Source organism: Corvus cornix, chromosome 19, assembly GCF_000738735.6.
Source record: "Corvus cornix cornix isolate S_Up_H32 chromosome 19, ASM73873v5, whole genome shotgun sequence".
Classification (NCBI taxonomy): Eukaryota; Metazoa; Chordata; class Aves; order Passeriformes; family Corvidae; genus Corvus; species Corvus cornix.
Window position 1 is genome coordinate 4,389,075 of NC_046348.1, and position 25,842 is coordinate 4,414,916.

At 47.2% G+C, this 25,842-nt stretch overlaps 1 protein-coding gene across 7 annotated transcripts in view; it reads left to right on the top strand.

The window, feature by feature from the left end:
* Nucleotides 1–25,322, top strand: part of COL26A1 (collagen type XXVI alpha 1 chain) — a 166,796-nt gene extending 141,474 nt beyond the window's left edge. For 4 of the 7 annotated variants that reach the window (XM_039562993.1, XM_039562992.1, XM_039562996.1 and 1 more), the window contains 10 exons: nt 367–483; nt 1,667–1,819; nt 7,635–7,727; nt 9,177–9,238; nt 11,590–11,652; nt 15,274–15,318; nt 16,675–16,719; nt 17,336–17,420; nt 20,641–20,809; nt 21,881–25,322. In XM_039562993.1, coding sequence (XP_039418927.1) covers nt 367–483; nt 1,667–1,819; nt 7,635–7,727; nt 9,177–9,238; nt 11,590–11,652; nt 15,274–15,318; nt 16,675–16,719; nt 17,336–17,420; nt 20,641–20,809; nt 21,881–21,905 — 857 coding nt within the window. In that variant the 3' untranslated portion in view covers nt 21,906–25,322. Of the gene's footprint in view, nt 1–366; nt 484–1,666; nt 1,820–7,634; nt 7,728–9,176; nt 9,239–11,589; nt 11,653–15,273; nt 15,319–16,674; nt 16,720–17,335; nt 17,421–20,640 lie in introns of all 7 variants that reach the window. The other 3 variants (XM_039562995.1, XM_039562994.1, XM_039562997.1) reach the window with 3 other exon arrangements.
* The last annotated feature ends 520 nt before the right edge of the window (nt 25,323–25,842 follow it).

Here is a 25,842-nt window from a genome sequence, read left to right on the forward strand (position 1 = left end):
TGCTTTGTTCTGAGAAATGAGGAGAGTTTGGATGAATGTCTGGGGTGACGAGGTTCTGTACCCCAGGTGGGCTATCCCACATCTAGAGTGGGAACTGGATCCAGATTTGATTCTATAGCCCTGTTCCCTGGTACCAGCTGTGAAGGTGTCATCCAGCTTCTTTCCTTTTCTCCTTCTCTCCCTCCATTCCCACCCATGCTCCCCACCCCCACCTGCAGCACATTCTCCTGCCACCCTGTCTGTGCACTGCTGCATTTCTCCCCCTCTGCATCACTGAGTCTCTCCTCTGCTTTCGAGGTTGCTGAAGTCTTTCTGACCTCAGCAGTGTCCTAACTTCCAGCTAATTTCCTTTCTGAACATTTTCAGGGATTCCAGGACAGGTTGGTCCCCCAGGCCCGGTTGGACCAACTGGGCTTCCAGGACCACCAGGGCCAAAAGGAGAGAAGGGACAACCTGGTGAGAGGGGCCCAGCTGGGCCACCAGGTGAGTCCTGGAGATGGGCAGTGCTGCTGTGACAGGAGATGTTTCACTTCACACAAACTGTCTGTGACAGCAGCTCAGAAAAGGCCAGACACACAAGATTTGAGCATCTTCGATTGGTATCAAATCCATTCCAACGAGTCCTGTGGGAGCTGGAATCAGCCAGGAGCTCCCAGGGCAGGCAACCACCTGCATGAGCAATGACAGACCCTGGGATTTCCTGTGGAGCTGGAGAGAGCCTGTCCCAGAAAGCTGCAGAGCAGGATCACGTTTCCCCATCCTGCTCAGGAGCTGTAAGAAAGAGCCTGTGACCTGTCAGCCTTTGGAGCAGAGCATTCCCTGTTTAACCCTCTCACTGGGTGCCTGTTTTAACTCCCTTTTTTCTGCACCATTTGTGTCAAGCTGTCAGATGCCAGGATGTCAAACTAATGATGCTTTTGTATGTTAAGGGAAAAGGTTAGGAGGCCGTTCTTTCAGAGAACACTCCATTCCTGAGCTAGGAGTCTTTCTTCATCCCCAAAACATTCCTGAATGTTTTGATGAGGGTGATACTGCACAATAGGTGCCAGACCTCAGGCTCTGTGCTCTCGATGTCTAAAAGGCTGTGCCTTGTGAGTCTGAGCTTGGGAAAGATTTAAAACTTGGAGCGTGCCTTAAATGTGAGAGCAGCCCTGAACACTTTTTGGCACTTTCTGGCAAGCTGTCAGTGGCCAAAGTCTGGCCAAGGACGTGTCTGCCTTTTTTGGTTTGCAGTAAGAGCCTTCCAGCCCCACAGGATGCGGATCCGTTTGCTCCTGGACTGGCTCTGCTTCCGTTGTGCTTCCCGAGCTCTGCTGGCAGGGAGGTGACACAGGTGTACCTGCAGGGGAAGAGAAGGATTTGATTTCACACTTTGCTGCCTGTAGTTTCTCACTCAGCCTCAGGGAGAGGGGAGATTTCACTCTTTCAGGAATTGGGTTGCTCAAAGGCAACACCTCTGAGCCAAGTCAAGCTCTCTGCTTTGCAGAGGAAGATGCTAAACAAAAAAAAGGAAAATTGGGAAGCTGTTTCTGTTTTCCCCACCCCTCTAATTCCCACAGCTGCACTTCAGGACAGAAATCCTTTGTCTTCTTGCTGTCTTTTTACATTATAGCATCATTAGCACGTCCCCAAAGGTATTAACACATCCTCTCCTGCTTCTGCACAGGGATGTTGGGACCTCAAGGACCAAGAGGACTTCCAGGAGAAACCGGGATCCCAGGTCCCCCAGGTCCTCCAGGGCCACCAGCCACGCCAAGCCTCCCTCTTACCTTCCAGCAAGGGGTTCTCTACTCACTCCAGCCCACAGCTGAAAAAGAAAGTAAGTTCCCGCCTCAGTTCCCATGTTTTCCTGTGGTATCAGCAGAGTGGGCAGGCATGGAGCAGCTCAGCTATGCTCCCACCTCCTTGCCAGGCTCTGCCAGGGCCCCAGGAGCAGCTGGACAATCTGTCTTCACTGTGTGGGTCTCTTGGAAATTCCTGTTCAAGATAAAACATCTTGGAAGCTGGAGGGGTTCACCTCTCCCAAATGAAGAACTGAGTCACTGCTCTCCTAAAACCAACAGTGAGAGCAGGGTTTGGGGGATTTTGTTTCCTGTGCCTGTTTTTTTTAGGTTCATCACAGCTTTGGGGAGGCAACTCGGTGTCCTGTAAGCTTCCATCAGGAGTGGCTGCTGGGAAGAGGGTCTCTAGTGAAATGACAGAGCTCAGGTAGCATCACCTGAGAGACGAGGGACAGAGGAATCCAGAGTGGCAGATTAGGTACTGGTGCACCAAGGCTGTGGGGTCAGAGCCCTCTTGGTGTCACTGTTGTGGTGTTGGAGTGTCAGGGTTGCTCAGGAACCACTAAGGACCAAAGATTTGCAGCTCTGGAATTATAACAAGACATCTGTTAAATATGTCGCTTTTGCTGCCCCTGCAGATGCATCTTCCACCTGTGTTTCTGGTGCATCCACATTATCCCACATCCACACAAAACAGAATTATGGACTGGAAAGTCCAGACTGACACCGTGATTTTTCCCTTCCCTGTAACTGGGGTAGGGCCAGGGTTTCTTTGCCTATGCTGATTTAAAAAATACATTTATTTGATTTGTGCTGTGCAGGGCAAGAAAAGGCTTTCTAGGAAAGGCACCTCCTGCACTTGGATTGGAATGCTCTCAGATTTGGGCTTGATTCTCCTGGACCAGCCCTGTGTAGCTGGCATGTGATAATGAGGAAGCAGAGCTCAGCTGTGCCTCCCCTTGGTCTGTAAACTCCTGGAGTCCCAGCTCTGTCAGGTCTCCCTTCCACACTCTCCCAGACTTCAGCTGTGCCTCTTCCCCAGCTCTGCTGCTCCTCTCCAGCTTCAAAGCTCAGCTGTCTTAGTTACAGCCAAGGATTACTGTCTCCCCATGTCTGACAGTTATCTCAAGCTCTCCCTTCCCTTCCCTTCCCTTCCCTTCCCTTCCCTTCCCTTCCCTTCCCTTCCCTTCCCTTCCCTTCCCTTCCCTTCCCCTTCCCTTCCCTTCCCTTCCCTTCCCTTCCCTTCCCTTCCCTTCCCTTCCCTTCCCTTCCCTTCCCTTCCCTTCCCTTCCCTTCCTTTCCCCCACTCTGCTCTCCAGACTCCTTTTCCCATAAGTGAACAGATGTATTTTTAATTTAGGGAGAATTTTAACAGCTCAGTTTCATAGTCAGTTACTTAGAGTGTATGGGCAGGACAAATAATTGAGGTTCAATACTAAGATTTTCACAAAACACACATCAACATGCTGCATTCATCAGCCTTAGAACAAGGAAGTTTTGCACTACAGCCACCTCACTCCTCTCAGGGTCACACCAAATGGGGCCATTCTGCCTTTTATTCCAGTGATCCTGAAGGATGGTTTGGGTGCTGCTGCTGCCCCCTCCCTCAAGCCACGCTTTGAATTAAACTTTCTTGTGAAGTAGTGGATAAATTAAAAAGTGAATAAAGGCTTTGATTGCACGGCCTTCCCAGCTGATGTGTGAGAAGGGTGAACTCGGTATTGTCCCAAAATGGGAAGAGGATAAATGGGTGTATAATTAATTCTGTTATCTCTGCCAGCCCTGGGCAGCCATGTGGACTTGAGAACAGAGAGGAGAAGGTGCCTGTTCCATTTCCATCCTTGGGCACCCCATGGCATTCCTCCCTCCATGCCTGTGGATTTCTTGGTTTGCAGAAGAAGTAGCCCAAAACTTTATGACAATTCTTTTTTATACAAATCCAACTGCAAGTACAAGTTATCTATGTGGCCATAACAATGCTCTGGCATTGTTACTATTTTCTTACTATTTTGTCTCTGATTTTGGCTGATTTTGGCAAAATCTGGCTGATTTTGCCTCCTCCAGGCTGGTGGAAAGCTGATCGTCTACCACCAGTAAAACTTAGCCTTGTAAATTTGGTTTAGATTTAAAAAAATGTGTTTACTTATTTTGAAAGGAGTACATCTGAAAACTATAAACACAAGATTCCAGCTGCTGACAGCAGAGGGAAGCATATTCCTGGTAATGGAAATGAGATGTGAGAGCTGTATCAGGTTATTGTTATTTTACAGAGTTTGGTTCTGCCTGAACATGGTTAATGCCTGTGCCTTTATTAATTGCAACAAGTTCCTGTTGGCAATATTTATCCACAGGCAGAAGCCAAAAATGGGGAGACAAATATTTTCTCACAGTTTCCCTGTGCTGTGGAAAAAGAAATGGTCCCATTTTTCTCCCTCCAGATCAGGTAGCAGAAAAAAATTAAGACACGATTACTTCATTTCCATCCTGTCTCAACAAATCAAGGCTATAATGGGGGAATTTATCCCTCAGTCTGAAACCCTAGCCCTTGGCCAGAAGCTGAGCTGCTGTTCCCCACTGCTGGGGCTGCTGCTACTGGGATCTCTCACTTTCCCTGCCATGTAAAAATGAGTGATCGGGTACGTGGTCTAGAGCCAGCTCAGACCTATTGCTTGTGCTAACACTGACGATTTCTAGGGAAAAGCTGGAGAAAAGAATGCAACTCTCACCCCCGAGGGCTGTTTTCTTACATCTTGAAGATTTTCAAAGGACACATGGAAATAAAATCAACCTGTTTTCACAGAATCATCACTGTTGGGAAAGACCTCCAAGATCAAGTCCAGGCATCAACCCAGCACCACTGAACCATGTCCTCAAGTGCCACAGCCACACATTTTTTAACACTTCCAGGGATGGTGCCTTCACCACTCCCCTGAGCAGCCTGAGGGGAGAGAAGGGGAAACTGAGGCAGAGTGGGCTGATTGTGTGCCCAGCACATCAGTGGAGATAAGGGACAGGGATTTGTGAAGCAGCATCCCAGTGCCTGCTGCCAGCAAGGCCCTTCCTGAGGAAGGAGAGCAGAGCAGAGGAAGTGAAGGGGAAGGAGAGGAGGAAGGATATTGAGAAGGGAAGGGATTTGAGGAAACTAGCTGCTTTCAAGTGTGCCCTGAGCTGCCTTTGCTGCTCTGGCTGGGCAGCTTTCACCATGTCCTTCAGGGCATTTCTGTGCTGTTTCAGGATGGCTCTGTCCCCTTCCAGAGAACATAGCTGCTCCTACCTGACCAGGTCACACTGGTTTCACTCTTCCTCTTGGCTTGGCTGGAGCAAATTCTATACCAAGGTCTTCTCAAATGAAGCAAACAATTGTCTGCTGCTTTGGGGTATCCAGAAGCACTGAAACAGAATCCAGCTCTTGAGCCCAGCAGGGCCTGGGTCAGTGCAGGAGGTGGCTGAGAAGGGAAGATTCCTGCTCCCCTTTGATGCTATTTTGTGGCTGTTCTAACAGTCTCCAGCTGCAGAGAGCCCCAGAATGTCCCCCTGTTCATAAGGAGAAGGGAGTTTATAGAGATACAAGTTATTCTTGCTGCTTTATGAGAATATGGACGCAGTCCCTTAAAAAAATGTGAGGGTTGTGTTTTAACACACTTCAGTCCCATTTCATTCACAGACTGCTTCGTTCAGAGCTGATCCTGGAAGGAAACTGGGTCTGAGTGAGTTCTGCCTGGCCAGACAGCTGAGGAAGGAACGTGCCACAGTCCTGTGCTGCCCAGGCCATCCAGGAGCTGCTGAGCCCAAGGGTTGTTGATCAGAGCTCTCTTCTGTGTCAGAATCATGGAATCACCTTTCATAAATAACGTTGAGTCAAGTGTCAGGATGGGTGGATTTGTGGGAGTAACTCTGTCATCGTAATAATGTACCATTTAGCTGGAATGTTTTGTAACCCAAGTCTTTATCCCCAGCTTACCTCCAGGAGAAATTAAACCCTGGCTGTTTGCAGTCCATCCTCTGCCCCTCTCAGTGGATGTGCAGTTGATTTTGTTGATCATTTTAAAAACAAAAGGCTCTGCAACTGTTAATGCCTTCACTGCTGTTTGATGCTCATTTCCCAATTTCATCTTACTCCCAAGCCGTGATGGATTTTGACATGGTCAAATAAAACTCAAATTAATTGGATTACACACTTCACTGAGGTACCTTTCCTCCTGAACATGAAAAGAGTCTCAGTTGTTTTGTTTCAGGGCTGTGAGGAGGGGAAGATAAATGGGTTTAGAAACAGTAGTCAAATAAATACCTGCTTGCATTCAGGCTTTAGGCACAAAATTTGGTTCTTAGATGGATCTGGGCTGGATCTTGTGCTGTCCTGCTGCCAGGAGGGCATTGCAGAGATGTCCTGTCATCCTTGGCAGTCAAAGCCAGTTTTCCCTGGGAGCTGCTTTCAAACAACTGGCTTGGAGGTCCTCTCTATCATTGCCAAAGCTCCAGAAGCTGGAAAGGCTTTGCAGTGTGTCTGCTTAAATTTCTGGAGAGTTCCCCTTCTGACCTTTGGGCTGGACTCTGCAGAGTAAGTAAACACCCTTCTGACCTTCCTGGTGTCACTTGACATTTGCAGGGAGACATTCCCAGCCTTTTACTGCACAGGGTTCCCCTGAATTTTACTGTGATGAGTTACAGGGATGGGTGGAAGGAAACATGAGTAAGCTTGAGGTCATGGGCAGGAGGAGATGGATGTTATTCCTGCTGTGGAAAATGTGGGCTTTTCAGAGGGTTTGCCATCGTGGTGACCAGGAGCCAACATCTTCATCCAGGTTAAACAGGAGCTAGGTTGTTGGTCCTACAGCAAAGGGTCAGGACAGTGGACTCCAAGTCTCAGTAGCACCAGGATGTGGGGTTCCCTTGCTTGTTTTGTGGCCTTGTTGTCTTGGTTGTCCATTGAATTTTTGCCCCAGGTTTCCACAAGTGTCCAAAAGTGTTGTGGGGTGCTCAGATGGAAGGCACTGCCATTCAGGTACCTCTCCAGATTACTGGTGTGCCATGGTACAAGTCCACCGGGAACAGGGTTGTTGAACATGGTTTTGGCATCGCAGTAAATACTGGGGGTTGCTTTTTTATTTATAGTTGTGGGTTTTCTATTCAGCTACCAACTGCATAGAAACCTATTGGTTCAAGGCTGAGGACAGCTACAGGCTGCTGGGTTTTATTCCTGACTGGAGAGAACTGAGAAAGATGTGCAAAAGCACAAAACTCCTCCAGTTCCTGCTCCTGGCTTTCCCTTCCCTGCTCCACTCCCGCTTCCATCCATTTCCCAGAACTCAGTGAACCTGCCCAGTTGAACACCTAAAATAATCCTAAATGGCAGGAAAGTTTCCTGAGCACATAGAGGGGGCAAAGCACACCCAGCCCTGAGCTTTCCTGCATCCTTACCTCAGGGCATCTCCCACCAGCACCCACCTGGGTGAGCTGGCTGGGCTGGGGGGATGTGCTGCCAGGGGGGCTCAGCAGGTCCCTGGTGCCAGGCAGGAGGGAGCCCCAGGTCCCTGCTTCATTTGCCAGGCAGCCACGAGCCAGGTGTGTCTCAGGGATGCCAAATTCTAAATCAGTTATTCAAAGGTGGGATTCTACAGGTGTGTAAAACACCAAGGTTTCGAGAGAAAGGACAGCTTGTCTGCGGTTCTCAGGGGTGGGATGAGCAGCTCTGCAGGACGAGGGGACACAGCCCTCTGAGAGCAAAAGGCAAGTGCTCCAAGAGCCCCAATTTAGCATCCTGCAGCGCTGCGGCCCTTGGCCACCAATGGGCGCCAGAGGATTTTGGAGCAAGATCCCGGCCGGGCTCGCCACTAACTCTGCTCTGTGCCGCAGATGGCGAACCCCAGCTGGCCTCCACCGTCATCGACACCATCATGGCTGGACTGCCCGGACCGCGGGGAGCCCCGGGGCCCGTGGGGCCACCAGGTGACACACAGGGCTGGGCTGCAGGGCTGGGAGCGGGGCGAGGATGAGCAAAGACTTCCTGATGGAGAGTGCATGGTCAGTGGGTGCCTGCAGGGAAGGGAAGTGGTCCTTACTGGAAGGGAAGCAGTGGGAAGGGTGGCAAGATGTAACCGGGTTTTTTATCTGTGGCTGCTTATGGTGGCTGATTGTTTTACCTTTGGCAGGACACATCTTGAGAAAGGGGCTGATGAAAAGCTGTCCTTAAGAATGGGTTGTCCAGTGATTCCTTTCCGAGAGCAGAGTTGTTCTCACCCTGCTGCAATCCTGTCCTGTCACTGCAGAGCTCCACAAAGCAGGGTCTGGCCAGACGCTCTGTGAGGTGTATGAAGACTTTGGAGCCAGTTTGAGCTATTCCAGATTCTCAGCAGTATAACTGAAATCAGAATCTGAGATGAAAATTCACTGGCAAGCCTTCTTTCTCTCTGTGCTGATGGGTGGCTTAAATGATAATATTCCTGCAAACGTCAGCACTTCCCTGTATGATGCATATTTAGGAGTGAACTCCCATTAGTTGCAGAAAAGGCTTCTCCTTTCATTATGAGGGCCTTTCATTTATCCTTCAATTCCTTTATTCTTTGACTTAAGCATTTGTATGGTGCATTAATGATTGAGGCTGATTCAGCTGTACTTTGTGTATAATGTCCACATTGTTTCATCTCAGGGGTTGTGACAAGTAAAGCAGAGAGGAGTATTGCTAAGTTCAGGCTAAGCAAATATCCTGTCTCCCATCTGCAGGTATAATTTAACAGCTACTGTTGAGATATAATTATTTTTTCAAAAGGAATGAATCTGTTAAGTGACTGTGTAAGACAAGTTGACCTGTTTAGATGGTGTTTAACTCATCCTGGAAGCAGCTCTCCTGTGGTACAGAGTTTAAATTACTTTATTGCCACTGGAGTGAGTGAAGACCAAGAGAGAGCTTTTCTTTGCCCCACTTAGCCTCTCCCCTGGCTCTGGCCAAACTCCATCTCCCTCATCATCAGCTTTGTGACACCCCAGAGACACCAACTGCAGCAGCCTTGGGGCTTCCCTTGCCACCTGAGGTTGTTTCAGGACCAGCACCTGCAGTATCTCACTCTCGTGTAGCTGTTCCATGGATCCAGTTTAAGTTTTCACAACAGTTGCATTTTAAGGAATGGAAATGCAGGATGTTACTGACATCCTTCTTTCCTATTTTCACCATTTTTTTTCCTCTCAGAGCTCTAACATCTCCCCTAGGGCATAGGGATGTATTCTGTCAGGATGTGGGTGTCCAGTAATGCGGTGTTTGATGAAGGGTTCTCACAGTCCTGGGGTCCATGAAGGGTTCTCACTTGCTGAGAGACTCAGCAGAACATGAAAGGAAGTGCATGCCTTTGGAATTTAGGGTTATTCCTTCTTAACATTGTCTCCAATTATGATTCCCACCAGGGCCACCAGGTGCTTCAGGACCCAAGGGGCCCCCAGGACCCATCGGAGCCCCTGGATCACAAGTAAGGTGCTTTGGTGCTTTGGGGTGAAGGGCAGAGGGGGAGGATCAGTGGTGAAACATCATCTCATTGCACAAGGAGAGAGAATAGTCTTAGATCTGCTGTTTTGTTCCCCATGAAGTTCTGGGATTTGATTCCTTTTTCTCATTCTGGATTGAGAGGTTGAAACGGTTGTGCTCTCCAGAGTTTCCCTTAATCACAACAACACATTGTGCTGCTGCTGTGTCCAAACATTTCAGTGTGGCCTGAGTTGATGCAAAGGATCTGACAGGGGCTTTACTAACACAGTGACAGAAAAATACTGCATTTCCTGTGGAACACATAAAAAGAACAAAAATGCCTCAATGGGAATTCACCAACTCACCAGAGTGAATGTGTTAAGCCTACTTTTCCAGACATAACACTTTCTATTGAAGAAAAATATCACAAATTCCCATCCATTTGATTATTTATTGATACAAAAATTGTGGAGGGGGGAGATAATAATGGAGGGGCAAAAACCTCACTCCAAAGAATTTATGGTAGAAGAAGGGCACAGTACTCAGTACATGGATGGAAAAAGCTGGTTAAATGGAAAGAAGTGAAGTCATGAATAGGGAACTGCCAAACTACACCAAATTGTGGTTGGCTGATACAAAGGGACTCAGTTTTGGGAAGAATGTTGCTTAATGTGGAGGTAAAGCAGCAGCATCAAATTTTTCGAAGGAATCTCACATGACTGGAGAGCACAGAGAAAGGTTAAGTAACTTAGCAGAGGGATGTAACTTAGATCTGATAAGAGGAAGTTTGGAATTGAAAATAAGAGAGAGAAGATTTTTCCTATGCATTTATTAACCACTTTGAAGAAGCAATGGACACCAGGTTAGGGAAAGTTTGCCAGTGTAGCAGAATCCTTTCAATTAGGGAATACTCTGGAGAACAATGAGAAACTCCAGATAGATATGAACACAGTGCGAGATTTGGCAGCCAAATGACAGATGCAGTTTAACATCATTAAATATAAGGTAATTCACAATTCATAAGTAGATTCTGCAGCAGAGTCTGGCTTTTTGACACGCAGCACACACTGTAAATCTTTTATTTTTGCAATGTGGAATTCGGTGTTCTTGAGCATCCCTGTCTCACCACACACTGTGGAGAGCTTCCAGGAGCAAAGGATGCTTATGGACACTTGAGCTTTGTTCATGCTGCATGTTTGACACAGGGCCAAGCCTGGTCTGTGCCCTACCTCATTTGGCAGCCCCAGGGAACCTCCTAAACCAGGCCTGAGTCTCTGAATCCTTGGTGGGGAGCTCAGCTGAGCTGGTGGGGCTGGCTGCAGGCAGGGAGCAACATGATAGTGCTGAGCATTGCTGGCTCTCAGCTGAAACTGGGAGAGGGCTCCTCCTTTGAGCCCTTAAATCATGTGTGTGCAACCTCCTTGGGCCACTTCACCAGGCACTGAGCTCCTCACAGCAATGCCCAGAACCTTTATTTCTCTCGGCCTAGAAAAACCATTTCTCTGGGTGCTGATGTGGGATTTGGGCAGCTGTTCCTAACCAGGCTGGCTTAAATCACCAGTGGCCTGGAGGGGAGCTCCAGGCTCACTTCTGCAGCCTGCAAGACAACGTGCAAGTCACCTGAGGTGGAAAAAAGGCATCTTGTACATGGTTGTGGGGAGAAGGAGAGCTGACAGGCTGAATATAAACAAACAATATTGTTCTCTCTTGGTCTGGTTAATAACTGTGGCTTCTCTGGGTGGATAAGTTAAGAATTTGGATCGATTTCTGCATAGCAGTTCAATTAGTAGAAATCTGGAGACTGTGCCCTTCTTAGCTGTTGGTGACTGCTTTATAGATTTGTTCAACCCAGGGAGTAAAATTATTAGCAGAGATTGGGCTTAATTTGAAAATTGTTTATTAGGGTGAGTGAATAGCTTCAAAATAATTTCCACTGCACAATCCAATTAATTTTCAGGTATGTGTGCTTGCTCCTGCCACCCACTGAGGCAATTAAGAAGTGGGGGGAAGCAGTGGGGATTTTTAAGCTAAACATACTACCTGTGTATTAATTTCTTCTTGGTAACTGAGAACAAGAACTGTCCTGTCATACTGACCCTGAGAAAATGTTACATCAGGGGCCTGCAGTGCATTAAAAGACCCAAATAGAGGGATCTGCAGAAAGTACAGGGCTTGAGATACCTGCAAACAGAGCTTCTGTTGTATTTGCTTGAGGGGAAAAGAGAATCCAGCCCAATTGCTTAACGGGTGTATGAGATTTTCAGGAGCTGAGGATCACTGGGAAATGTATTCACAACACCTACACAAAGGTTGCACAGTAGAAATGAATTCCTTCTCGTTCTGCATCTCTTCCAGGGCTTGCCAGGATCTCCAGGACAGCCTGGACCAAAAGGATCCAAAGGAGACCGAGGAGAGAGAGTAAGGTTCTACATGCACAGAGAGATTCCCAGCCGTGTTTGGGGGGTGAGGTCTCAGAAATTGCACACAGCACAGGTCTTGCAAGTGCAGTGGGACTACAGCCACCAACAGCTTTAAATGTAGAGTTTCTGGGGCTTCTGCAAGAGCCAAGACAAGGGTTTCCTTTACAGAGAAAGAGTTGAATTCCTTCCAAAGTCAGGTATTCCCCAAAGAGATTCAGGTAGCAAAGACATAGTATACAAAGGCCTGTGGAGACCAACTGTCTTCCACCAGCCAAAGCTGTTTAGTGTGGAGTGTTTTGAGAGGTCTAACTGAACTCTTCCTTCTGTGGCACTAAGGCTTTAAAAACTCATCAGACTTTTCCTGAACCAAAGTCATTCCCAGGTCAAATGACGTTCTTAACATATTCAGAATATTGAAGTCATGTTCTTAATATGTTTATGTGCCTCAGTCCTTAGTGGGCTGTCCAGTGCTGATAACCAAACATAAAGGGCTGTTTGAATGTTATTTCCAAACTGGTGAAGTTGAGGAACTACCAGAGAAATATCTAACAAGGGTATAAATGTGTCAGATTCCCAGTCCAGCATTCAAGCATTGGGAAGGGTTTGACAGTGGTATTTGGGGCTTTGGCTGCTTCTGTTCAGCTGACTTGCCAAAAGGTTGTGGTCTTTGAAATCTCTGGGTGAGCCTAGGAGCACAAAATCATTTGGGAATGGAGCAGGTGGAAGAGGATCATTCAGCCCTTAGGTCTGTGAAATGGGCGCCATGGAGTGGGGAGAGTCACTGAGAACCCAGTGTGGAGAGGATCAAAGGAGGGGAGAAAGACGAGGAGGAAAACACTGGTTGGTACCCTAAGATGATAGAAGTCTGCAGTGGTGGCTGCACTGACACAGCCTCGTTCCTTTTCTTCCAAGTGCCATTTTACTGTCCCACAGAGGGAGGTGGAGGCAGCACCTGTGAATGGGGGCTGTAGGTGACGTGATTCCCCCTATGCCAGAACCTCCTCTGCATTCCTGCTCCCTGTTCCAATCCAGCAGACAGAGGGATACCTGAAAGAGCCAAGACAGACAAACACAAATCAGTTCATTCCAATGTGCTGACTTCTCAAATTCGTGGGAATAACCAGCAACAGACAAACTGTGCTCCTCTGCACAAGGGGAGCATGTCCAGGGGCTTGTTTCACCCCTCCTGAGGGATCAAGGAACAGCAGATATCTGAGGGTGGGGCACACATGCCTTTTGAAATCTCTGTTATATTTTAGTTTTGGGTGCTTGGTCCTGCTCTTGTGTAAGAAATCACTTGCACTTCCATGAAGGACAGGGGGGCCATTGGTCATTGTTTGTAACACTTTCCTTGTGCTGCTCAGCCAATTTGGGCATGACTTGGCTTTACAAATAGATTGCAGACTGATGGAGTTCTGGGACTAGAATTCAAGATGCTGACAGAGAGCAAAACCTTAACTGGTGAGATGGATGCACAGATTCCCAACTACAGCTCATTGCCATTCAATCTTTATGTTCAGCTAAAAGAAAATAGAAGGGCATGGTGTGTGGCAAAGTGTCACATTTCCATCCAGGAAACTGATACAACTCTCCCTCAATGATTCATTTAACATTTTGCTTTAGTTTGTGGTTGATCATATTACTAATATTACTACTAATATCCCATATTACTACTACACTTCTTTTGAAACAAAATCTTGTTGCATTGTGTCCATTCAGTCCAGACAGATCCCACAGAATTTGGTTTTGTTCCCTCCTTGCTAGGGATTTAGAATTGTAACTCTCCTCTTAGTTTTGGGACAAATGAGATTTTTCAAATATCAAAATGTCTTGATAAATAGAAAAGAACCCCATATTTCCTGTCCATGCTCTGTAGTGTGGAAAGGGAAGCTGACAGCTTTTTCTGTCAGAATTTCTGTAGGATGCTCTGTGTGCTTTTTGTCTTTTGCAAGTGTGGCTTTGAATGCTGGTTTTGACAACTACATGCTGCAATTTTGGGTTTGGTGGATACAAATGAGGGCTTGAGCAGAGGAGCTGTGCAGCTGCAAAGAAAAGCAGAGGGAGGGGTTACAATATCTACTGAGATTTGAGAAAATGTTATTATACCTTCTTCCTGCTTAATCTCAGAGAGAACAGATGTGGAAGAGACCTGAAGCAGTCAGAGCACAGCCCCTGGATGGCTCAGCTCTGTGTGCTGCTCACGCTCAGCCTCTGTTCATCTCAAACACTGCCAGGGAGGGAGGCTGCACAGCATCTCCAGGCAGTCTTCAGAGGAACAGCCAGTGAGGCCTGGGATAAAAGATATTGCCAACATCCAGCCTAAATATCCTTTGATCCCCTTTAAGCTGATAACATCCTTTCTGTTCCTCCTGGACATGGAGCACAGCCTGTTTATGTATTTTCAGTGTGTTGTTACGCTCCTCTCTGTGATTTTTCCTCTGGCCTGTGCTTTTTCACAAGCTTTGCTCCTTCCAGTGCAGAATCCAAGTATTTCCCTTTGAAGATACTGGGAGCACCTGCCAGACTGGGCCTTTCTCCCAGAGCTCTCCCTGTCCATAGGGGCCTTTTCCTGGTGCTGGCAAGGCATTCCATAGGAATTCAGTCCTCCATGGGAATGTTCTGTAGATGCCCGTTGGTTTTATACAAAGCAGCAATTTGATGGACACAAACCCAGCAGCTCTCCCTTTCTCCTACAGAAATCTGCCACCATCAATGTAGTTTTTTTGGGGAAAAAAGGATGGGTTTGTTGCTGAGTGTGTCTGTGGGAGAAGAGCCAGGGGGAATATGCAGCTCTTTCATTAATGGATTTCTATAAATGTTTTTACATTTTGCCTCTTCTTCCCAAGCTCCTGCTTTGTCAGTAAACAACCTCTAACTGCTCTCCTGGTCGGGGATTCTGCCCTGCCCCAGCTGCTCCAGGGTGAGAAACCAGCACTGTGGAGGAAAACGGGGGAAAAAAATGTTCAGTTCAATGGCATTTCATTCTGCCCCAGACCAACACGTAGTAGTTCCAACTGTTTCTGTTAAAAAATAAAATTTTTTTTTAAAAAAGAACAAAAACCCCTCGCTGAGAACAATGTGAAAATTAACGCAGCAGGAGAAAGAAACAAACCGACCAAAATATTGTACCTGTGTTTTGATCAGGAGCTGTGGGATGTGTGTGAAGCAGGAGCAGATTAAATCAGTGCTCGGTGGGAGTCCTGGGCTCTGTTCTGGCTGGGGCAGCAGTGGCCCATCACTTTTACCAGAGAGAAGAATGCAGTGTCTTTGTAAGGAACAAATCTGCAGCCAAATTCCTTGCTGGTATAATGTAACTGACTGCTGGAAAGTTCAAAAAACCTGCTAATCGTCTTACAGAGAGGGCACTGAGCTCAGGAGCTCTGTATCCAACCCAGCTCCTCCAGAGTCTGATGGGATTTGGAGCTGATACTTGACAGAAGACCATAACCCCCTTTTGCTGTTTCCAAGTGATAATGTCAAGGGAGAGGAATTTTTTTCTCACATTATCCCAAGTGTAAGGTTTTTCATTAAGCCATCTTAATTCCACTAGTAAAAATTACACTGTGTTCTTGTCAAATGGCAAAGTATCTCCTAATGACACTGACTTTATTTCCAACAGGGGCAAGCAGGTCTGCCTGGAGAGAGGGGCATTAAGGGATTTCCTGTAAGTGCTGCACTCGAGGGTGGGTGCCAGGCTCAGGTGGGGTTGGTGCCTGGCACTGTAGGTGCCACTGGCTGGCCTGGAGCTGCTTCAGTGCTGAGCTCTGCTGGCTCCAGCTCAGACATTTGTTCCATAGACACCCTCACCTTAACGAATCCCTCTGCAAATGAAACATCCCCCGGTGTAAAGCACAGTGCTGGCATGACCAGGAGGGCATCGCCCCAACAGGGGAGCTGTGCTTTGCCTGCAGGTCCCTCTGGCCAGAGCTGGGCCCACACAACTCTCCCCGGGCCCCAGGAGTTTCTGGCACTACCAGAGCCCAAAGGTGGGCACAGTTAAACACATTAAAGTCCATCAGCTGCTCTCAACTCCCTCCTGCATCTTGGTTAGCCAAGCTGAGCTGGAAACCCTGTAATGAGATTAAAAGATGTCTGCAAATGATTTTTTGGCAATACCTGAACAGATGCAGAGAGGAGATGTCTGCACTGGCACATATGGCCAGTGCAAACAAACCAGTGGTGAGGAAGGGTGGGTGACAGAGATCTAGTGGAGAAAATTGGGTTTTTTTTGGCTGGCAGCTTCCAGAGAGGTCCCAGAACCTCTGGGAGGGTTCTCATCTCTCTTCCTTGGTTCCACCTCATCCTTTTGTACAATTCACACAACCTTTTCTTTGGTCCTTCCTCCTGTGCTCACCACTGCTTTGCAAAGATCTCAGGGATGTCCAACAAGTTTGAGGAGCCCAAGCCTTTCCTCTCTGTTTCAGATTGTCAGTCTTGTTTTATGTTTAGCTTAGAGTGGTTTAAGCTCTTCATGTCATTTGCTCTTCAGAGGGTGCATGAACTTCCTGGCTTGGGGGAAAACATGAGACCAATGTTCACAGCACAGAGGGATCTTTGGTCAAGAAAAGCTTAATGAGCATCCTCAGAGGCAGAAAGTGATGTGACTAATTAATGAAAGCAGAATGGAGGATTCTTCTGTTCTAAATCAAGATGAAAATGTGCATGTTTGGGGCAAAAGAGCAAATTATCTGTGGTTTAGCCTAAAATGTTGTTCATTGAGAGCCCAGTGAGATGTCTATGGCCTTGCTGGGGCCCAGGCCATAGCAGGTGGCCCCTCCTGCATCTTGGCCACTCCTGGACAAGTTCATCCGTGTTAGAAGTGGTGGTGACCTCCTGGGAAGCTGACAGGAGCCAGGGCAAAGCTCAGGAGTGCACTTTGGCCCTTGGCATGAAGGGGCAGTCCTTGTGCTTTCTGCTGGTGAAATGCTTCTTTAATTTGCTCCTTTGGTGGGAAGGGATCCAAGGGATCCTAGAAGGGTCCTCAGCCACACATAACCAAGTGTCTCTTTCTTTGTTTTAGGGTGAACCAGGCAAGAAGGGTGAGGAAGGTGACAAAGGTGCTGATGTAAGGATGTGTTTCTACTATTTTACTTTCCTTTTTGCCACTTGGCTGTCCTTCAACTGTATTCCCTTTGACAGGTGGGGTTAGGGGGCCAGGGGGTGAGCCCATGGTTAAATGTGCAGAGAAATTGGTGATGTGAACCTTGGGTTTGAATTTAATACGTGCCAGAAGTCCTGGCCTGTGAGGTTTCCTTGGCCATGTTCTCTCCATGTTTTCGGAATGCCTCAGTCCCCAGAGGTTGTTCTGTCACCAGGAGCTGGTTGGGAATTGCTTCCCTATTGTCCCTCCCACATGCTGAAGGACAGACTCCCTGAGATCAAGCTGCATGTGCAGAGCATTGGCGTTCTCACATCTCTGCTCTCAGTTCCTGAAATACTTCCCAACATCTCTTTGTCCCTTCAAGCCCACACCTAAGGTAACAAGGACAACAAACTACAGCCTGAGTGTACATGAGGAGCTCTTTGAACAGGGATTTCTCCTACTCAGGTTATCTCCTCTTTTACCTCTTTTCATTTTTAAACGTCCACACTGCAGAGTTTGGTGCTATGAAAGCAGCATTATGGACAGGAAGCCTATTCTGCAACATATTCCAATGTTAGTTTTATTTTCTTTCTTGCAGGGGGAAGGAGTCCAACAGCTTCGAGAAGCTCTGAAGATTTTGGCTGAGAGGGTATTAATCCTTGAGCACATGATAGGAATTCATGGTGAGCACTGCTCAGGTTTTCTTCTCTAGGGAACCAGGGGCTCTGTTCAGGCTTGCTGGTTAAACACCCTCCCAGTCTCCTGAGCTCTCTGGTGTCTCTTCAAGCCACATTTTCTAAACTAGGTGCCATGACTTATGGGTGCTTAGAACTGTTGAGTTCCACCAGCTGTATACTTCCTCTGCTTTCCCAGCAGCAGGTGAAATGACCCTTACAGTGATTTTTGTTACAGTTCAGGCAGCCAAGTCACGAGCAGTAGCTCAAGCCACGTGGCACAGATCATCTACCAGCTTCCCAAGGAGCTGCTTGTTCAAGTCTTTAGGCCAGATCATTTAATCCTGTTAACAGCACCTTCCAAGTGATCTGACACCACTGAGGCCCTTGACTTGTGCAGCACCACGTTTTGCAGAGAAAGCCCAAACAGTGATCCCTGAACATTCTGTGATTATAACTTACATGAAACCTACTTTCACAGTCAGATTTAAAGAAAGTCCCACATGTTCTACATTCAGATAGATTTTTGTGATCTCCTGAGGCTGGTGGCTCTCCCATCACTGGTACAGTGTGTACCTCATACCTTAAAGAATGTCCTCTTCCCTTGACCAGAGTATGGTGTTGGTTATTGTCACAGGTGTTGGTCATTGTCAGACTTCTCCTTTTGGGGTACCCGAGGATCAGTTCTCTCACAAAAGCTGCTGTGGCCATTTCTCCCCTTTCAGAAACACAGTAGAGGCAAAATGTTTGCCTCTGCTATGCCAGGCTGTGAGCAGCAAGCCTGTCCCTTGGCACTGACCAAGTCCCAGAGCACTCTTCTGTCCTTGACACATGAAACCTCATTCCTGGCTTGCTGATGAGCCAACCTCACACCTCCCCTCAGATCAACATCCATTTTTATTGGGATGTGGCCTTTGGATATCGATTTAAGCTATGAAAATGGTAAATAGCTAAAATGCCCAGCATCCCTGACCATGCCTTCCTCACAGTACTGGATGCACTTCGGGCAGCCCCTTGGGAGCCCTCAAGCCCCGTGTGGAGCCAGCAGGGCTGAGGTGGAATTGCTGCTGGACACTTCCAGTGCCAGAGCATGGCTGGCCTGGCCTGGAGCCTGCTCTGCTCTGCTCAGTGAGCAGAGTGGCCTCGTGCTCTTGGGGGCCCCAAGTGCTATTTCCAAAAGCAATAGGCAGCAACAACATAAGATTTTTGGGAAACCATGAATCACAACCCCATGATTTAACCACACTCACCCTGACCTGACCTCTGCACTAATTCTGCTTCGTTTCACATTTTCATTCCAAGGGTAGGAAAATATATTTTTATGCTGCTTTGCTTTGAGCTGGTGGAGGTACCAGGGAGATGCCCACTAGATTTCCTAGGCAGCAATCCATGCCAGCAGGGATGATCTCCAGGAAAGAGGGAAAGGGGGGTTCCCTGGGTTAGTCCATAAGCACAGTGCAGGCTATTCACAGGACCCACGGCCTGGCCCTCTTTTGGCTTTGACTTTGTACCTTCATTTAAAGTAGAATAAAGCAAAAAGTCACCTCTTGAGGAACCTCCTGTACACCCTGGGACTGGGGTTCAGGCAGCCTTGCCCCAGCAGAACTGCCTGATTTACCTATGTTTCACATTCACTTTGGTAATACAGCAGCAACAAGGCATGTGCTGCTGTTATTTTGAAACAGTCATTCCAGCAAACCATTTGTATTGATCTGTTCCTGCTTGGGACAGAGATGAGTTATTTACACCCATGTGTGCTTCTATGCCAGTGTAACTAGATCAGCAAAAATGGATGTTTTTTAATTGTACACTGTGGTTAGGTCATATTTAAACACCTATATTGTATGACTTTAGGGGGGTTTTGTCCCATAACTATAGATAATTATATTCCTGCTCTGTGCTTTTGAAATAGGTCCATTCTTTAACTTCACACGTATTTTAGACCCTACAAAAATACTGTTTAGAAAGGGAACTTGGAAAGCAAGGCATATTTTCCTTGTGCAATTATGTTCATCTTTGTGTATATGGTTAAAAAAGCCCCAACAAACAAAGAGAAAAAGACATTAAATAACAAAAAATATTTTCCTTGAGCACAGACCTCCCTGGACTGAAAGGCACCACAGAGGTTTTAAATCACCCAGCACCAACTGTCTGGTCATGTTCCCAGTGTAGGTGTTAAGGATTTAACCACAGGTCCTGGGGTAGCCCAGCTTGAAAACCCCACTCAGAAATGCCAATCCCATGTTCTCATTTTCCCAAGAAACTTCCCACTGAGCTTCCAAAACCACAGCCACCCAAGCAACAAGGCAAAACATCCCAGCAAACAAACCTCTCCTCTGCAGTGGAAGGGCAGCTGGAGTTGACCTGGCCTGGAAGCTGCAGAGAGCAGCCCAGCAGGACACAGCAAAGCCCAAATTGTTTGGCAGGGTTTGGTGCCAGCAGACAGAGCCCGAATCCCCTGGCAGCCAAAAGCTCACTTGGAAAAGAAATGCTGCCTCGTGGGAGCAAACCAAGGCTGGCACGTTGGGCTCCTGGCAGGGAAACACAAACATCAAGCTCTGGAGGCAAAAGGAAGAAGAAATTGGGGCACTGGAAATGATGAGGCAGACCAAGCCACCAGCATCTGTTGCTGAGGAACGGCCCAGACCAGTGTATATTTAATTTGTTCAGCTGAGGGAAGAGCAGGAGGGTGTTACCTGGAGGCACTCTGGGAGCAGGAGTATGGCAGCTACCAGCCATTCCCAGAGTTACTGCTGATCTGGCTGCAGCCCAGGGTGGGTCAATCCTTCCATTCAATCCTTTCAGTGCCTCCAAATGTCCTTTGCCAGGAGTGAAATGGTACCTAAACCCCCAGGAGCATCAGGGCCCAGTGACCACCCAGCTCATCCTCCAACACCAGGAGTCTGGGCAGTGCTGAGTAGTTGCTACAGCCCAAGTAAATTTATAGGTAATAAAAGAACAGCACTTTAGAAATGAAACTACAGATGAGAACAGGCCCTGCAGTAGGAGCACTTACCCCAGGGAGTTCAGGCAGAGCAGAGGGGAAACATCTAATGCAGGAGTAGTGTGATGGCAGCAAACCTGGAGCTCCAAAGCTGCTTCCTGCATGGAAAGCAGCCAGGAGGGACCACACTGCTCCCAGAAGAGGAACCACTCGGAAGCGCCCACGAGTGTCTTCCTCAGCCTCCCCTTTTAAATAGTGCTCTCCCGTGACTTTCTCTCCTTACAGACTCTTTGTCTTCCATTGAGCCAGGCTCTGGACAGGATGTGATCCCGGGCTCCCCCCTGAGAAGCAGCATCAAGATCAAGCGAGGAGGACCCCGGCAGCCCCAGGCCCACCAGATCCTCTCTTCACTGCTGGATGACGGTGAAGCCAGAAGGAGAAGCAACCGGATGAAGTAGGAGCATCTCCGTGTCCTCCTGCCTGTTCCCCAGTTAAAGATACAGTACCCAGTGCTTAACTGCACACTGCAGATGAAGTGGGTGGGAGGCTGCAGTGTTGGTGGCTGGGTTTCCTTCCGTGGCCAATACTGAGCCCTGATTGCAGGGAATGACTTATCCATAGCTCAGAGAGGGTTTTCAGAATGTTTTCCTTGATTTTGTTGGTTTGCCTTTGAAATAGCAGTTGTCAGGTATCTCAGAAGCTGCCTACAGGAGTGACACCTCCTGGCTGTGCCTTGAGAGTTTAACCCTCCCCTTGTTCCTCACTGCCCTTGACAGTCACTCAGTAAAGCTCTGCTTAACTGGCCAAGCCCATCCATGCCCCCAGTCCCAAAGCCAAGCCTCAGCCTTGTCCTTTGCTATAGTTGGAGGCATCTGCTTTTATTTCATGTGTTGGTGTCACACTAACTTCCAGATGCTGCTTCCACAGGCCATGAAAGCATGACCTGCAAGGATTTATTTTAAGCAAAGAACAAATTAGAAAATACAAAGTACATTTAAAAATATTACGCTGAAAATTCAGGCGGCTCTCTGGACTTCTGCATCAAAATCTTGGCTTTTCATGTTGCTAATTGCGTGTGAGTGGCATTGTTTCTATTTGTGGTTGGCTAAGCAAGGACTTTTGATGCAAATGTTCATGACAACATTGGCTTTCTGTCTATCTTCAGAGGGTTTAGACTGTTTCTGTGAAAATATGGAGCAGTTTGCATGAGATATGATGGAATTGTGCAAGAATTTTCCCAAACTGTGTTCAGCTTGTGCATACATCCAGAGATAATTAATTTAAGTGGTGGCAGTAACTATTCACAGAAAGGGATATTTTGCAATAGTTTCCTAATCCTACAGCAATCTGGAAAAATGTTTTCACAGTGTTTTGTTTTAATCTTGTGAGTAAATCCTCGCCATTTGAATCTGGAGACAGTGTAGTAGCAAACCACAGGCTAAGGAATTAGTCTTGTCAAGAGCTTATCTTGCACTGGGAGTTAAATACAGAGTCATTTTACTTTTGCAATAACTTGTTATTTTAGGGGAAGTACCAGCTTCCAGGTTTAAGAAGTTGAACCTGCCCTTCAGTGACAAATGAATCACTCCACCTGCTGTGCTAACGAGGTCAGACAAGCTGATGTCATTCATGTAGACAGTGATTTTTGTTAGAAGGGGGAAATTAATCAGCAGACCTGACTGTACTATTTTTTACTCTTTAATTCCCATGTTCTGACAGTTTTCAAATTCAGCCCAGGACAAAAGAGAGCAAATTGAGTTTGTGTTATTGGCCCCGCTGTCCCTGGTTCCTGTGCAGGACACAGCTGTGTGAGCAAGCTGGGCTGCACTGCTGCAGTGTTTCTGTCAGAAGCTTTGCAAAGAAACACTCTGCAGTCCCTGTGTTCAGCACCCCAAGTGATCTTCCCAAGGCAAAGCCCACTGGAAAGGAGGCTAAAAATGGAGGAGCTCTGCCAGCCCAGCATTAGCCACACATTAAATTGACTGTCCATACACACTATGAACATGGTGGTGCTACAGAGACATCCAGTTTCACTGAGGGACCTGGCATTTTCACAAATGAGCAGATCACAGGCTACTTCAGCATGGCTGAATTCACCATGCCTTCACTTGGCCCTCCTCTTTAGGAGTCCAACCAGGTGAAATGGCATAAGCTGATGCTGAGTAAGCACTGGAACTTTGCTTTTACTGCTGTGCAGATGAGTAACAACCAGCTGTGGTGGAGGCAGCAGGGATGCAACTCCCTGCCCTGCCTTTGCATCCTCACTCTGCTTGGCCAGTGCCAGAGGTGGGGCTCGTTCAGCACCAGCCCACCTGGTTCAGGTTGTGCTTCCAAATGATTGAGTTTTCCATGGGACATTTCCAAGAAACAAGCCCAAATCTTTGCATGAGTTTGGGGAGTTGCCTGGCTGCACTCTGAGTTACAGCTGGAGCGTGGTGTAGAGAGACAAGAAAATTAGTAAAACTCAAGTCCAGCACGTTGCTGACCTTTGGGAGAAGGAAATAAAGCCTCTCTGAATGCATCTTAGTTTCAAACCCAGCACTAACTCTGAGGATGTCTGTAGTGCTGTAAGAGCCCATATCCCTCCTTCCACTCCTGGCAGGGCAATAGCTCTGTTCGTGGGCAGCCAAGCATGGAGCAGCCATGGGAACATTCTTGGAATAATCTTTCCATCTAAGAAGAAAATGTGCCAAAAAAAAGGATGTTTCCCCATTTACAGGGGATTCCTGTGCAGGAATTGAGAAGTGCTTGGAGTGTTGAACTGGGACTGTCTTGCTCTGGATCACATGGACACTCCAAGACCTCACTGGTTGCTTCCAGGAGATAAATCCTTGTGCCAACCAGTTGGTGTTGGAAAATCAGGCCTGAAGACTGAGGAGAAATCTCAGTTCAGTCTAAACTCATGCACTGGGCAGGCTGGTGCCACAGGAACAATGTGTCCTCATGGCAGCTTCAGGGACCAAACCCAACCAAAGCAATCTTTCAAAAGAGAAGTGAGGAAATTCAGTTTCACTGTTCCTGCAGCTACAGGGTTGAATTTGGGGAAGAGGGAATACAATGAGGCCATTTTCACTTCCCTGACGTTTCAGAGGCTTCACACTGAACTGAAAGAGAAATCTTTCTTCCTCCAAGTTTGTCTTCTGAATTCAAAGCTATTGCATGAGCTTGATGAGTGCTAATGCGTTAGTCACTCGCATTGCTGAGGCATTCATACTGACAAGGATTTGGAATTTTATATTATTTAAAACAAATGACTGACAAGATGAAAGGAAAACTTAATGGAAGCTGTTTGTAATTAATCCTGCCAAGTCAATTGTCAAAAGGCTGTTTAGGTTTGAGACCACTTTAATTATTGATGTTTCCAGGTTTCTGTACGAGCTATGTAATTTTTTCTCCCCACCCTCCTTGCTTTGTTTAGCTCCATCTCTCTGATGAGGTACTGTATCTTTAACTGGAGGACAGTAGGATTATACCAGATGGACTTTCTCTCTCTGCTGGGGTTTCATTCCTCTCCACTCACACCAGGGTTGGACCACACTGTTGTGCCGCCCCAGTTTAATTACATTTAAAGTGAGCACAGCCTCACACACTGACATTAATGATATTGATGACCAAGCAAACCACTCCAACCACATTCTCCATCATAGGCAGGATCCTGAGGTTCATTTCAGCCAGGGCATATAATGCTTATTGCCATGTCTATGTAACTTAGGGGATTTATTTGGAATGCGTGCTCATTTAGAAATATATTTTAATTGAAATGTTTAGTGCTTTATCTTACATACATACTGTGCAATATCATAGTGTGTTCTTTTCCTTTTTTTTTTCCCTAAGACTTTTTTGAAATTCTTGATGTTTGTTTGAGCTCCAGTGTGTTTTTGACTTGGATAAGCTCTGGTAGTAGTAGTGTTTTCCTTGCCCTGAGCTAACCAGAAGCAGCACATTGCACAACCAAAACCCTTTGCAAGTCGTGCACCCTCATGTTCACCAGCAATCTGGAACTCCTGGGAGGCAGGGAATGCTCCTCTCCAGAGGGTCTAATTTGCACTTACTGTAAGGAATTGATAGCAACCCAGGGAAATAGAAATAAAACAGAGAGAAGAGCCCTCACCTGCTCCCACCAAACTCCACGGTCATTTTGCCATCAACTTTGAAAGGAACAGGCCTTAAAAATCAGATTCAGCCCTGGAGCAGCACATGCTGGTGCTGTGTGGGCTCTGCTCCAGTGTCTGCCATGAGCTGCTGTCATGTGGGACCCTGAGCACTGTGACAAAGGCTTCTAAGGACAATCAGCTTCTGGAATTCCTTCCTGATACGATGATTGGAAACCCATCCTCCTCCATGTTTACAGCCTTTGTCTGACTCAAGAAACATTCCATTGGGGGTGTAGGGGTTAAACTACTCAGAGTCTCTGTGATTTCTTGGTTTCCTGTGAAACCAAGGGATCCAAAGGTGCTATAATTTTTCACAAGGCACATTCCCACCCATGGAAGGAAATGGTACCTTCTTCACTAGTTATTTTCACAGTACCTTTTTTATTTATATCAGTGTGTTTCATATGTGTGCCAATGGTCCTGGCTTCTCTCCTGGGGATCAGCTTTACAACCATTTGGTCTTTTATAGGGCAGCCATAGGCAGTATCTTGCAATCATGTGTAATTTCTTAACTTAGGAGCAAGAATAAATCTCATCTGACAGGATGAACTCATTTATGGCAGGCTTTAATGTTTGTTGTAAACACAACCTGTTTGTTCCACCTCTTGCATGGTTACTTATCTGTTTTCATATTGCTATGTTATTGTTCCAAATATCTAATTCTCTTTATTTGCTATGGGGTTTGTTACTGTATATTGAATGTTTTGTATTCAGCATTTTCTTACGGAGCAGAGTGGGAACAGTATTCAAGGACCCACAAATACCAAAGACCTTTCATGTAATGCACTGAGAAATAAACTTACTGTAAATGACTATCGTGTCAGGTGTCCTCTATTTACAAAGTTCAGAGCAAGTTCAAGCAAACTGCAGCCTGAAACCAGGGCAGCTGCTTTTCCTCCGTGACAACCTTCTCTTTGGGAAGCCCCTTTGCAGGGCTCTTAAAACCAAGATGTGCATGAAGGCCCTGCTTCTGAGCACCTGCTGTGGGCTGGAGGGGCAAAAAGGGCCTTTCTTGCCTAAAACCAGAGCTGAGTTTCCCTGCCCTCAGTGGGACTGACTCCTCTGCAGGTGTTGGATAGAGAGATCTGTCTCCAGGACACCCTGAGTCACCTCTCTGCATTCCCAGCGCAGGACCCAAGCACGGGGGCACATCCTGCCCTCTTGGGGAGGTGTTTTAGCTCCTCAGGCAGCCCCTCAGGTAACCTTTGAGCATCTTGCTGTGCATTGCAGAGCGAGGCTCTCCCCAGACCTGGCAGATTCCTCCTGCAGAGCAGCCCTCCCGTTCCTGCAGGAGTTGTGTGTCAGTGCAGATCCAGGGATCACAGCTCTGCCT